This window comes from Primulina eburnea, chromosome 10, assembly GCF_022965805.1.
Source record: "Primulina eburnea isolate SZY01 chromosome 10, ASM2296580v1, whole genome shotgun sequence".
Taxonomy (NCBI): Eukaryota; Viridiplantae; Streptophyta; class Magnoliopsida; order Lamiales; family Gesneriaceae; genus Primulina; species Primulina eburnea.
Genome location: NC_133110.1, coordinates 7,283,340 through 7,298,102, shown reverse-complemented (window position 1 = coordinate 7,298,102; position 14,763 = coordinate 7,283,340). Strand labels below are relative to the sequence as shown.

Sequence of the window (14,763 nt, the reverse complement as noted above, 5' to 3'; positions counted from 1 at the left end):
CCTTTAATGTAACAAAATTCTCACGTGGCCTCTTGTTAATAACACTACATGTACGGTCCCTAGTTGCTGTTCGATGAGCCAATCTAGTCTGTGTTTCTATATTTTTCAATGGTGTTATCCTCATTTTGAGGCTATGACTCAGTTTCTTGAGAGAAAAAAAATGATTCTTGGTATTCAGTTTAAAAGGAAACAAGTTACTCGAACGTGTAGATAATGTCCACTGCTATTTATTTACAAACACATCGACGAACATTAAAGAAACAAAGAAAATCACAGTTGAGCTTTTGAGGAAAGACTGTCCACCATCATCTCTAGACAGCAGGTATGTTGGCAAATGAAAAACCTTTGTAGCCCTTGTAAGCATAGTAGGCGATCCGTGTGTAGTAGAATCCAGGGATGAAAAGAATACCACCCAGTAGAGCGAAAAATAGCCCTGCAAACAAGTATTAGAATATTGCAAACATCGACTGGAAGCGCCATATGCAGCAAAAGAAAGATCAGTAAAGAGTAAAGATGTGCACGTCATTGCAACAAAGGGCACTAAAGCATAATATTATAACTAAAATCTATATGCAGCAAAAGAAAGATCAGTAAAGAGTAAAGATGTGCACCTCATTGCAACAAAGGGCACTAAAGCATAATATTATAACTAAAATCTAGACGTAAATAGAAAACTTTATCGCACTATATTTCTTTGACAATCCATAGAGGAACAACATGACAAATACAAATATGTTGGCCAGTACATAAAAACAAATTCTACATTACATTTTACCTTGGTGGCAAGTACATATAAACAAATAACACATTACATTTTACCTTGGTTTCACTAAGTTTATGTTCAAAGCATGTGTTTAATTCTCAAACAGCACCTTGGCATGCACTTGGACGTCGAGCTCGCACCTCCTGTGCGCCCAAGTGCATGCATTGTTAGCTTAAACATCTATAAGGCCGTTTGGACTAAGACCAATGTTAGTTCACGCAAACCAATAGAAGACAGCAAAAAGGGTACATACAATGACAAGGAGGAAGTAAACATTACTACAAAGGATAGAGCACAAAAGTTTTCATGGATTCAGCATTCTCCATTACATAGAAGAACCAGGTATATTAATTCAAGTTATAGGAAAAATCTTCTAATTTATAAGGTCGTGGACAGGAACAAAGATTATTCACTTCATTAGAGAGCTTACATGCCCAACAATCTAAGCCTCCCATATTTGTTCAATACCCTTTTTTCACCCTTAAATTCTAGTTTGCGGAAAAAATATACTTGGTACATACTTCTACATTGAGCAGGAAGTCCATCAATTGAGCCAAACTATATAGTCATGCCTAATAGTACAAGGTTCACATGGCGAAAACATCTAGTAATTAAACATAGTTTTAATAACCCCACTACGAGTTCCCAAGATTTAAGGTGTGGGGTAGCTTGAACATTATGACTAGAAGCAAGCACATCTGTCCTTCAATTTCGCACACCTTGGTCTCAAAAGTTCAAGGCACTGCAGCAAAGGGTCAAGGCATCTTCAACACCTTGAATGTAAGGATGGCGAATCTTAGATGAAATTTAAGGTGGAAATCATAGTGTTCTTTTCTAGCAATTGTTTAATCGGTTTTTTTACGAACACAAATCAATCAACTGATAATTGGAAGACTAAATGTATTTTTTTTCTTTGTTGTGTTCTACTTTAGAAATAAAGTATAGGAGATTTCTCAATTATTCAAATCATGTAAAACAATTCCATAGTTGTTTTAGTATCACTATATCTTTTTAAACCTGACACGGGGTAACTCATCAAACTTCTAAACACGAGGCTCTAGCAATTTGAAAATATCTATATCGTCGTCGTCATCCGACTGAATCTTATCTTCAATGGTCGCCAACTTAACCTTTTCACTTGTATGCCGATTGCCAATTTGAATAAAATCTATGAATCTAAGAAAAAAGCTACGAGATAGGATAAATTATGATAAAGTGAAACTTCATTATGGTTGTTCCTTTTTTAACTTCACAAACTAACCAAAGTCACAGTAAATTAGATTCAGCAGAGATAGTGTTTCTCTTAATGTATATGCAAATAAATTTCGTGTTTATTAATTAATCTTTATGTTTACTCTAACATAAATGTCACGGGTATACAGATATAATGGCATCTTGACAACAATTACTTGATTTGGCAAAGACCAGATATTACGAATAATTCAAGAATCAAGATTATCAACTCACTAAACACCAATTAATTAGCTACTGTAGGAGCCAATTGATCCAAACCCTCGAAAATATTCACCATAACAACTCCAACAGAAAACAAATCAAGTCCAAAAAAAAAAAAAAATAAACACAAGGTGACTGAATCGCAAGATGGGGAACCTCAAGAAAAAACTTACCGTGGGCTCGGTCGCCTCCAACTTCGTTGACAGCCATGACTACCCCGAGGACAATGCCTAAGGCCCCAAAAACGAGGAGAGAAACAGCAAGCGCGATCTCCTTGATCGGCGGCTTGTTATTCACAGTGTACGAGGTTCCCATCATTATGTCCTCGTCCGAAATCGAGAACGCGTGATCCACGTACGCCATCCCTTTTTCTCTACCGATCTTTAATGGGTTTCTTCAGATTCTTTGCTAGGGTTTGAGTTTGAAGAGAAGAGGTCTGGTTCGGAATAGGGGGAATCGGAGGATCCTACGCCTGTAAAAGAATCTGGGGTTGCTTCAAGGCAAAAGTGGAGTTACCAATGTTGAATACGATAACTATTTAGTTCAGATATATATAATTATTAATTAATTAATTTTGATGACTTTTTCAAATATTTTGAATTGAAAAATATGATCTTTGCTTCTAGAATCCATATTACAAATGTCATTGTAGGGATAATACCCGCTATGTGCTTGATGTTCACACAATTGACCATTTAGTCTTTTTCAGGCTGAGAGTTTAGTCTTTTTGTTTATAATTTTTTTTTTATTAAGTCTTTATCATCGTTTTACTTACCTTATATTTTTACACTTATCGAGATTACTTAAAACATAAAACTACTCATAGTTTTCATCCCACATAGTCACGAAAGATGATTCTTCTGCAACAACATTTAGCACAACTATGTACAGTTTCCTACTTCGCGATATACATTAAATAAGTTTAATTTTGAAAATAATACATGAGAGGAGAATAAAAATTGGTTATTTTATTCAAACATATATTATATTATTATGTAGTAACCTCTTATAAAATAGGAGAAACTTATTGTAGTTGTAAATATAATACACATCAACTAAAAAGACAAATATTACAAATTTATTTGAAATAAAATTGAAGAAATGATCGATGAATTCAACTTCTTTATGCCTTGTATTTATAAAAGTCTATCTAGATATGAAATTCAGACTCCAAAACTTGTAATAACTTTTGAATTATTCTTTGCCAATGGTGCTGACAATGTCTTGTAGTGGGTGTTTGAGTGGTTCATTCTTCCACTAGCTAATTGTCCAATATTTCAGTAATAAGTGAACTCGTCTTTTTGTGGTGGTTAGTCACATGTCACTTTCTTTATTTATGTCAAAGCATGGTCCAATATCTTTTGTTTTTAAGGTCTCGAAGAAAATTGTTTTTGTGTGATCTTTCACCACTTGGTCATGTCTCTGCAAGATATTTTCGATTAGTTTTTGGTCGAAAGTCTTTACGGAATTCTGGCTCCTTTGGGTTCGGCACTCTAGTAGATGCTTTATAACCATCTTTCAATATGAGTCATGTTACAGAATTTTCAGTGAGTTTCTTTGCTCTGCTCCCAGACAGCTTGTTGTTAAGATCTCGTTTCATTTCAAATATGTATTATGCAAAACTTACAGTTTTCCTGTCATAGTGTTTAATAAAAACAATCCATTTATAGAATTGTGATCAAATTTAAATGAAAAAATTTGACTTTTTTCTATCTCTGTGAGACAAACCCATAATTCTCATACTCGTCAGTGGAGATGTCATCTTCATTGAGTGATAAAAAGAGAGGTGTTTCAATTTCTAGCGGATCTTTGATGAACTTCAAAATTTTCATGTATAGTCTCCTTGTCTTGATAAAATGAAAGGCTTCGTGTGGTCATTTTCGACTGGTTCTGATGATGTACCGAAAAAATATAGTTCTAGAATATATCCCTTGACAAATAATCAATGTCTACCCATGTTCTGTGAACAAATTCCTGGATCCTCTTAGGTAGTGCTGAAATATCTGAGAAGTTGGGTGATATAGTGTAAATCGAGGCAAAAGCCCAAATTTATATCATGCTTTAATTCTTTAGGATAAGAATTTGGTTTCGTCCATATCGTAAGATATTTTCCCGTTATATCAACTTCGATTGTGGATAGATTGATACTAATTATTATTTTAATTTTTCTCAGATATGTTGATATACCAAAAATAGATAAACTCTAAATTTGTTATTTCCAACCTTATATTCCCCTTTGTCAATTTGAGATCTAAGGTTCATATCTATCTCTTATATCATTGATGTGAAGGATTGACTTGACGGCTAGAGATAAGGATCCAGAGTTTCAATTTTTACTTGAGCCAACTCATCTAAGGATGATCCCAAATTACTACTTGGGATATGGGTACTTGAATCCACTGCTACAGGTATATAGCCATGTACTCGAAAACTCTTTTTTTGAGAAGGCAGTGGTTTCTCAATAGCATCGAAGATAGGCTTTTGTAGTACAGACCATAACTGATTATAAGCCTGCAAGTAACATGTAATTCGATCAGAGACATTACTCTTATCAGCTTGTTGTAGCTCACCTGTAATTTTTGCAATTAAATGCAAGCTTGTTGAATTCGTTTTGCAGCATTTCAAAGCATCTCTCAAATGCCTCCACATTTTCATGATTGCATCAACATCATCATTGTTTATAAAAATATTTTAATGAGATTTAATAATAATAATATCGAAATTAAAATTTTGTCATAAAGCTTGTCATCTTAATAATTTCGCATTCTCGGGTTTAGATTCTATTTCTCAAGAAATCTTTTACTTTTCTGTTATCAACATTCAAAGGGAATTTCTTAGCAAGTAAAAATACTGATCATTTCTCAAAAGCATTTTTTTACTGCATATAATTCATTTTCGTTAATATGTCATCTTACGACTTCTGCATCTAAGAGTAATCAATTGGAATATCTGCATGTTTGTTCTCCCTCTGGTGAATTGTTGTCCACATGTGATCAATGATATCTCTGTATAATATCAGATCATCTTCCTCTTGTGAAATAGCAATTTTCGCGAGATTTCTTCAAATATCTTTTAGTTGGCTAAGTCTCTTACATATGAATCTTACATCATTTTTAATAATGAATTGAATATTTTCCTATGTTTTTCTAAGTTCTTAATAAACATTCTAGCAAATTTAACTATTCATAAGAAACTATGTAGTTGTTTATTTTTGTCAAGTTTATCTAGAAAATTCTATATTTTTGCACAATGTGTTATTGCAGAGTTATTCCTCACTCATCAATTTCTATTTCGATGAATTCAATATCTTTTATTGCAATGACTGTATTTTTTCAGATAAGTCTAGTCCTTTTTTCCAAATGTTTAATATTTTCATCCATATTTTTAGATGATATTAAAACATTATCAATATAAATAAACACAAAATTTAAATAATCTTTAAATATATTATCCATATTTATTTGGAATATATGAGGTGTATTAGCCTATCTCATTAGTAATACTTCCCAAATGTAATGACATTATGGTGTGGAGAAAGCTGGGAATTCTTGTTTTCTTTCTTCATCTGAATCTGACAGAATACAAGCTTACAATCAAATCTTGATATCACATATACAACTAATCAGATGATATCTGATAGGTATAAAATACACATCAAAATTCAAAATTTTATTAATCTCTTGATAATTAACAACTAATTTGGGTTTTTTTATTTTATTTTATTTCATCGTGATTTCTTACCAGAAAACCTGGACGGTTGTATAGTGATATCCTTGATTTGGTTAAATCAAGGTTTAAATGTTCATTGATAATAATCTACATTTCATTTTGATCATTTATGTTCATGGGATAGTCTTACATTTGACAAACTCATTTTTCTCGTGTTCTTTAATTTTAAGGCTAACTTGGAGTTGGTTTCTTTCCACCATACCAAAGATTTTTCATTGTAGTTCTCTTTAATCATTTTCTTGACATCTTCTAGTGACATTTTTTTTATTACTCTATATCCATCTGGTGTAGAGATATTTTGAGGAATTCTATTTCTTCTGGTTTGAGGTTTTGAATTGCTCTTAATTGGAGCATTGTTTATCCAAACAGACTAAAATATTTCATTTTTGGGTTTAGAAGTTTTCATTCATTACCATGCTTGCTGCAAAATTAGATTGACAATTTTCTATAAAATACCTATCTTAGTCTATGAACTATGACTTTGAGATCACATGATATTGTAAAAAATATTATTCTAGTCTCATTTTTTGTGCATATGATTTGAACATTTGTCGAAAATTGATTCCTAACAATATTTTAGCTCATGTACCATGAAAATAAATCAGTGGTGTTTTTAATTTGTACCAAGGTGTTTGTCTCACACCTCCGATTAGGATTTCTGCTTTCTTAACCTCTTTACATAAGATTAAGATTCGCTTTGAGAAATCTCGTCCAATTATCTGAGGTGATTCTTCTTCCAATTCTTTGGAAAGACTCCATGTTTTGCTATACATATTCCAGCTTCTGAATCTATATAAGCAACAAAGTACTCTGCTTTATTTTGTCCGCATAACATCCCTACTAGGTGTATATCGAGAATATCTCTATGGTCATTGGATTTTTCACATCCAATCTACTGCCATAAACGCAATTTTCGAGTCCATTCCAAGGTTTGTATTCCTTGAAAAACTCTAGTCCATTAACCAATTGATTTAGTTGTTTTTTTGGAATTCCTTTAATATGAACTTTCCATCCATTTATATTTATCATTCTTTGGTAAGTTCCTATTATAGGTTGTTCCAAATAGTATATGGTATTACAAAGAAATTAATTTCTCTGTCTTATAATATCGAATATTATTTCAACTTCCTTCCATCCTTCTGGACATCTAAGTTTTCCTATTGTTGAAAAAAATTTGTTACCAGTTGAATTTCTTGTACATGTATTGTTCCCTTCCCCACGTGTGACTTGTCATCGTATCTCTCTGAAAAGATATTCTCTTTGGATCTATGCAAAAACTTTGATTTCTATGTATAATTGGTTTGTCTTGGATTTGTATATCAGTGTCCTATATTAAAAACTCGTTCTTTTTGGATAAATTTTTTGAGAATTTTTTGCGAATATCGCTGAAATTTTTGTAACCTCGTTTATAATAAACAATTATGAATGTTGTGTGTTATAGAGATGAAATTTGATAGATAACATAATATGGTTTATTACATTTTTTCATTAGCCTTTTCTCTGTGAAGTTTTGATGCAACATCAACGCTCGAGTAGAATCTCAATCTGCCAAGTTGTAAACAATTTTTGGATAAATTACTCTTATAGTTTTCCCAGCACAAAGAATCTTTGTGAGGTAGTTCCTAATATTGAATCTTTAATATTATTCATTCGTTTATAGCATATATCAATGTCAATGGGTGAATATGTACAATATTTAAAAGTAGATTTTATCATAATCTGGATTGCACCGACGTGAACCCAAGACATAGTTCGTGCAACTTCTATCTTGAGTTTTTGTAATTCATCATTTATTTCTTCATAATGAATTAATTTCATCTTTATTCAGTTTTCTGTAAGCTCTATTGGGATTGTAATTTCCCTTCTAAAAGCTTTATAGATTAGATTGCGCTTTTTATTTCTTAGGTCAATTTTTTTAAGAACTTTTATATCTGTCTCGCAAAAAATCATTGATATCTTTGAGGACTATGATTTTCTTTCACGATCTTTTGGACAATGTTATTAGATATAGTTGTCTGCTAAAGAAACCAGACAAATTTTCATGTTTTTTTTTATGTCGGAACACTTCGTCTTCAGTCACATTTTGATTATGTTCCATCATATTCTTCCCGGCTCAAGATTTTTTTCTTCATATATACTTTTCATCTGAGACAATGTCCTCAAATTAGTATTCTTTGAACAAGATCTTGGTAACAAAATGTTTTTTCAATATCCAGAGTTGGTTCGAAGTGTTTTATTCCCTTCATATAATTTTCTAGATAGCTGGTCGAAATCTGACCTCTTGCTCCACAATCCAGCAATTGTAATATTTAAAATTTTCATTAGCTTGTGTGTGAACTTTTCTAGAAGTTTTCTCTGTAGGTGTAAGTCTTGTGCTTTGAGATGAGTTCGATGCTTGAGATGACATCTTAATTCTTGAATATCCACTTCTTTGCTAAGATTTTTGAGATATCACTTTTTGTCTAGACCATACTGTTCCACTTCTAGCATAAGGATGAGATCTAAAGCTCATTTTTTTTGCCTTTGTGGCTTACTTCCAATTATCGTTGGAAGATTATTTTCTTTACAATATAAAAGAGTACGTTATCGATTGTAATTCTTTTGTAATTATATCAAATGACATCGTTCTGCCAATTTTATTTTAACAAAAGAGGCTCATCCGGCTAGAGTATCTGGATTACTAGTGTCATATTATCATATTAGCATTTCTCTCCATGACTCTGCATTTTAGCGGAAATAAATTCGCATTATTATATTTTCTTTTCTCTTGAATTCCATCTATATTTAGTGAATAACATAATGTATTCATACACTAAAAATGTGTCATGTAATACAGAGCTTGAGTATAACTTTTTCATTTTTCTGTATCTTGACTGTTGAAATAATATGCATCGATAAGTTAGGCTTTAAATAAAGTAGCAATTCTTCCGGCTACCCTACTAATAGATTCTCTGGCTATAACTGAATCTTTGGTTTCTATTGAAGTCATGTCCCAAACAATTTTAACTAATCTCATATGAATCAATTCTAAAATTTTAATGAATCATTCTCTATTGAGATCAAGTGTTCTTACTGCGACTCTCATAGTCGATGTTGAATCATCTATGAAATCTTCTCTGTTTTCGAAGTCCAATAGATCAATATTAAGCATAACCCCATAAATAAATATCAATTATAAAACAAAATTCCCATATTGTTTGGTGCAAGAAAATTTGATTTCTCATTAAACTTGTTCCCGCTGGATGTGCTTTTCAACCAACCGGTAAATAATTTTGGGTCCTCTTATGTTTGTATCGTTGGATCTCACACTTTCCCTCGATGGTTTTGGTATTATACTAACTTAAGGTTGTTTCCCTAGTAGTATTCAATTTTAGATATATGAACTTTAGATTTGAAAAAAATTCCATAAGATCTTGTAGATCATCTAAACCAATCTTTTCTATAGTTCTCATCAGATTATTTTATTTCCTGAGACAGTTTTGACAAGATTGATCATTTTCTCATCGCCTGTTAAAGGTTTTTGTACCGCTTTGGCCTTCTCTCTTTGGTGTATAATGATTTAGTCCCAAAGGATAGTGACAACCTTCCTTCCAAGATCCTCTTACTAGAACTGAGTTGTTGTTCCATGGTTTGGATTCTTGTTTCATTATCCTTTAATGTTTCAAGAATTTCTTCTTGTCTTTCAAGGATTTTTTTTTTAATTTTACATGGTATATAATATAGCCAGTAGCCATAATTTTGTATCGTTTTTAGAGGAATTCAAGATTATTTTAATAACCTATAATTTAGAGGAATTCAAGACTATTTCAGTAACCTATTACTCTGAGTCATAAATTTACTTTATGATTATGATATTTTTCTCTTTACTCATGAAGTCTAACATTGATTAGATCTTCTTGTAAATATTCCAAAATATTGGAATATGTCATGTAATATTTAATCTCGAACCTAAGTTCCTATCTATAATTTTTTAGAAAATATCCTCATAAAGCATTTAATTATACAACAATAATTTTTTATGTTTGAAATACTTTTACCTATAACCTGATATTATTTTTGCTCCAATCCCCAACTCAGAGCCCAAACTTCTCCATGACAAGACGATGGATCAAATGATCAATCACAAGGCGACACACGAAAGGGTACCTATCAGTTTGCAAATCTAGAACTCTTTTTCAGAGCTTAGGTTGTCCTCTACAGAAGTCGTGCTTCGTGTCAGATCACAAGATAGAGGCTCAAAGCTCTTTATAAGCACTGATACTAGTTTCATGGTCCAATATAATAATTTCTTAATAAAATATAATAAAAGGTAATCTGAGCATTTTTTGAAAATATTTATTCTTTGAGGATCAATTGGGGTAAATTCCTTGAAATATAAATGACTAATTTGAGATAATCTAAAATTTCATAAATGTCCTAATAAATTTTTTAAAGCAAAATACATTACAAATGTAAATAAAAAATTTTAACTTCATATTTAAACTTACATCTAAATTGAACTATCGTCCCTTTTAATTCAGAGTGAGTCTCATGTGAGACCGTCTTACGGATTATAATATGTGAGACGGGTCAACCCTACCCATATTCACAATAAAAAATAATACTCTTTGCATAAAAAGTGATACTTTTTTATGGGTGACCCAAATAAAAGATCCGTCTCACAAATAATACCCGTAAGACCGTCTCACACAAATTTTTGTCTTTAATTCATCCCCCTTCCAATATACAAGCCCTATCTCATGTAATAATTAATAATAATAAAATAGAATGATTCAATAATAATAATAACGACAAAAAGGAAGAGGAGCTGAGAGGCTACGAGGATGGCTTTCTTGATTTCTTCCCCAAATGGCAACTTCCTCAACCTTTGCATTTCCTCTTAGAAGAAACCGCTATGCACTCTCCTCTGTTTCGCTATTACTTCTTCTTTTCCTCTGTCTGTTCGTCTTCAGCAGAAGAGCCCTTGAATCCAGATCATCTCTTTACGGAGAAGTTCTCTCCCAAACTCCTGTTGCTTCACTTCATCTTCCACTTCGATCCACTGCATTCCATGAGAAATTTGGTGAAATAAAGCAACCCATTTCATCAAGATCCAATCTTGACGACATCATCGATGAAAACACGCCATTTTCTTCCAGAATTTCCGACTCTGGATTTGAAGAAGGAAGCAATGAAGAAACTACAGTGCTAGCTTCGTCAGAATCTGGTTTTAATGGTGAAACTGGCCAGGAAAATACAGTTCCTGTTATTTCGGTGGAACCTCGATCTCAAGATGTTTTAGAAGGAAATTCTGAAAAGCCCATTTTGTCAAATGAGAAAACAACGATGCCCGTTTCATCAAATTCTGATCCGGAGGAGACCGTTGAATCTAACACTAAAGGTGAACAATTCATTAGCAATGCAGTGGCGGAACATTTGAAAAATTGTGATATATACAAGGGAAAATGGGTCAAAGATGAAGATTATCCACTTTACAGGCCAGGGTCTTGCCCTTATGTCGACGAAGCTTTTGATTGCCAGAGCAACGGAAGGCTTGATTCTGAGTATCTAAAATGGAGATGGAAGCCTGATGGATGTGATCTTCCAAGGTTTAGTGTCTCACAAACATTTTCTTCGAGAGATTTTTATTTAACTTTCTCTGTATTGTTATTGCACGTTAGAAACGGTATCATGGGCTGTTCCTTTTTCATAATTTTGTTCATCTGTTGACTGTGGAAATTAATACCGCTGCGCATCTTCTCGTATAATAAAGTAAGATATATTTTGTTCACCGACGTAATTAAATAGTAGTCGAAATGCAGGGAAGTAGTCAAACAAGTGGCATTAAATCTTGTTTAATGATATCAAGTTTATGCGATCAGTCACTATAATTTGTGTTGGGAATTTTGAGTTAATATTTTACTTTCTATTTATATATACCAAACATAACATTTCATGATTCCATCTTGTTGAGAAGGGAAGGTGGTGGATCACATTTTGGTTGTTGGTAATTGTTGTTGGTGAATCAACAAATTGTTGCCGAGGAAGTGATTTTACTGTTCCGAGAATACTAACTCGGCGTAATCCTTTAATTCTTAACAACCTACTTGAAAACTTTGTTCATCGAAAGCCCACGTCCATTCTCACATCTTGAAATGGTTTTTCAATTTTTAATTCAGCTCACAAATCTAAGGCAACAGCATCGAAGTGAAACTAAATCAGAACTTAAATTCCTTCAGTCTGTAGATCTTTGCAATCTGCCCTTGTTAGGTGGCCCATATGTAAGCAGATTTAGATCAACAGATTCATTTGATTATGTGAATTTCATTTTTTGTGCATTTCTGTTAAGAAAACTCGAAATTGATTTTGGAATCTGCTCATGATTGATAACCCTTAAAAATTATAGCCCTGTGACTTGCAACATTGTTTTCTCTGGAGCAATATATTTCTTTGACTATCCAGAGTATTGTTAAATGCAGGATATGGAACTTGGAATGCTGTTTGTTAAGTCTACTTTTGTTTTTCAAGGTGGTCACTTTAATTGACATGTTTCCACATGTGGTTAAAAACACTCAACCCTCATTTTTTGAATCACACGTACACAATTAGTAGCCACAATTAGTCTTTCTATCGTCAAGTTTTGAGAAATGTTATAATCTGTTTTGATTCCACAAGAACTTCTAGTTTCAGCGTCTTTTTATTGGTGTTTTCATCTTTGGTCGGCGTTCTTCTTTGTACAGATTCAATGCAACAGACTTCTTGGTGAGAATGAATGGACGGAGGCTAATGCTAGTAGGAGACTCTATGAACCGGAACCAGTTCGAATCACTCCTCTGTCTTCTACGTGACGGGCTTCCCGACAAGAACAAAATGTATGAGGTTCATGGTTACAAGATAACAAAAGGAAGAGGCTATTATATTTTCAAATTTGAGGTAGTTGCAAGAGTGGCTTTTTTCTGCTCAATTTGCTCTTAAAGAGTCCAAATGTCCAAAAACAAATTTTTCTACTAATGGCTATGGGAGATGAATCTTTCTAGTTTGGTGCAATGTTAGAAGAATCGTGAAGGTTGAAGTTCTTGTGCAGGATTACAATTGTACGGTTGAATTTGTGCGCTCACACTTCCTTGTCCGGGAAGGAATTCGTGTCAATGGACAAGGAAACTCAAATCCAACTTTATCAATAGACCGAATCGACAAGACTGCCAAACGTTGGAAGAGAGCTGACATTCTTGTGTTTAATACTGGGCACTGGTGGACCCATGGAAAGACTTCGAGAGGGTATGTAAGACAGCAACTTTTCGAGAATGAGAAGTTCCACATTCTATTTATATTTAACTTTCTTGCATGGATTCTCCATTTCATTTATCGAACTTGTAATTTATGTGGTTGGAGTAAATTTACTGTTTAATATAATCGATCCATTGGTAAAATTGATTGCTTGGATAAAATTTGGTCTGTTACATAACAGGAAAAACTACTATAAAGAAGGTGATTACGTCTATCCTCGTTTTGATGCTGTTAAAGCGTATAGAAGAGCCATCGAGACCTGGGCTAAGTGGATCAAAGAAAATGTCAGCCAAAAGAAGCTGGTGTTCTATCGTGGGTACTCATCTGCTCATTTCAGGTATCTTTTTCTGTACTCAGTTTCATCTGTCACCTGGATTCCCATAAATCAAATTGTATCATATAAAAGATTTGAGTCGTGCTGTTAACACCAATATTGCTATACAAATAATAGCACATAATATATGGTACAGTATTGTTATTCAAATAATACCACAGAATATAGATACTATAATGGAAGTGACTGCAATCAATCGTTAGCTTGTATCCAATACACAATATTTTTCATCCGCATGCATTTTTCTAAACCAGAGGTGGAGACTGGGATTCTGGTGGAACATGCAATGGTGAGACTGAACCTGTAACTCGCGGAGCCATTCTCGATAGTTATCCTCTGAAGATGAGGATTTTGGAAGAAGTCATCAACGAAATTCAAGTGCCGGTAGTTCTGCTAAACGTCTCACGTTTGACTAATTTTCGTAAAGATGGGCACCCTTCCGTTTACGGCAAAAATGTGACTGGTCAGAGGAAGGTCTCTACGAGAAGGCAAGATTGCAGTCATTGGTGTCTACCAGGAGTACCCGACGCCTGGAACGAGCTAATATACGCCACACTGGTTGCTCGTCAAACGCTTTCGAATACCCTATATTGATATCTTGGTCATAAGAAAAGGAAGCTTGGGAACTTTTGAAAGTGAAGGCATCACATTCCACATAGATTGCAGCAAGAGAAGTAAGAAGCCGAATTTCGCCTTACTTTTTTCTTCGTGTTTATTGTATTGTACGTAAAATTTTCGATAAAATATGTTCCCCTTTCGTCAAAATTCCATAATCCACCTTTCAAAGACAAATTAGCATCACCATACCATAAATGCTCGAGCTATGAGTGATTTGTCCAAGATTTTGAATTCAAATAAACTCGAGCTTCAAAGGATGAATTATTAATTGAGAATTAAATATATATAATTTTGATAAGATAAATATTTATATGAACAATTAACGTCTATATATTGGATGTACACGGAGGTTGCACGTGCCGTATAGATTTTTCAAATCTATGTAGGGGACTAAAAATAAATAAGACAAAGAAAGCAACACATGTACACTTGTTCGTAGCTTCCAATCCCATCACTCGCTTCCTCGTTCGCTACTTTTAATATTATGGCTCATGATTCTGTCGGTACGTGACTCCTGACGTATATTTCAATCTTATATAAAAAAAAAAAATAAATAAATAAATATTCATTTTTATAAATTATTTAAAAAAAATTCTAT

General features: G+C 33.2%; 2 protein-coding genes across 2 annotated transcripts; one reads left to right on the top strand and one right to left on the bottom strand.

Annotated features, from left to right (window-relative positions):
- Positions 1 to 150: 150 nt before the first annotated feature.
- LOC140802993 (uncharacterized) lies at positions 151 to 2,739 on the bottom strand. Its single transcript, XM_073158660.1, has 2 exons — positions 2,392 to 2,739; positions 151 to 433 (listed from the first exon to the last, which is right to left on the bottom strand). Exons 1-2 carry the CDS (start codon positions 2,579 to 2,581, stop codon positions 312 to 314), a joined length of 312 nt encoding a protein of 103 aa, XP_073014761.1. The 5' UTR covers positions 2,582 to 2,739; the 3' UTR covers positions 151 to 311.
- An 8,001-nt stretch (positions 2,740 to 10,740) lies between these two features.
- On the top strand, positions 10,741 to 14,332 carry LOC140802992 (protein trichome birefringence-like 5). Its single transcript, XM_073158658.1, has 5 exons — positions 10,741 to 11,535; positions 12,667 to 12,859; positions 13,011 to 13,204; positions 13,395 to 13,550; positions 13,802 to 14,332. The coding sequence occupies exons 1-5, from the start codon at positions 10,796 to 10,798 to the stop codon at positions 14,139 to 14,141; spliced, it is 1,623 nt and encodes a 540-aa protein (XP_073014759.1). The 5' UTR covers positions 10,741 to 10,795; the 3' UTR covers positions 14,142 to 14,332.
- The last annotated feature ends 431 nt before the right edge of the window (positions 14,333 to 14,763 follow it).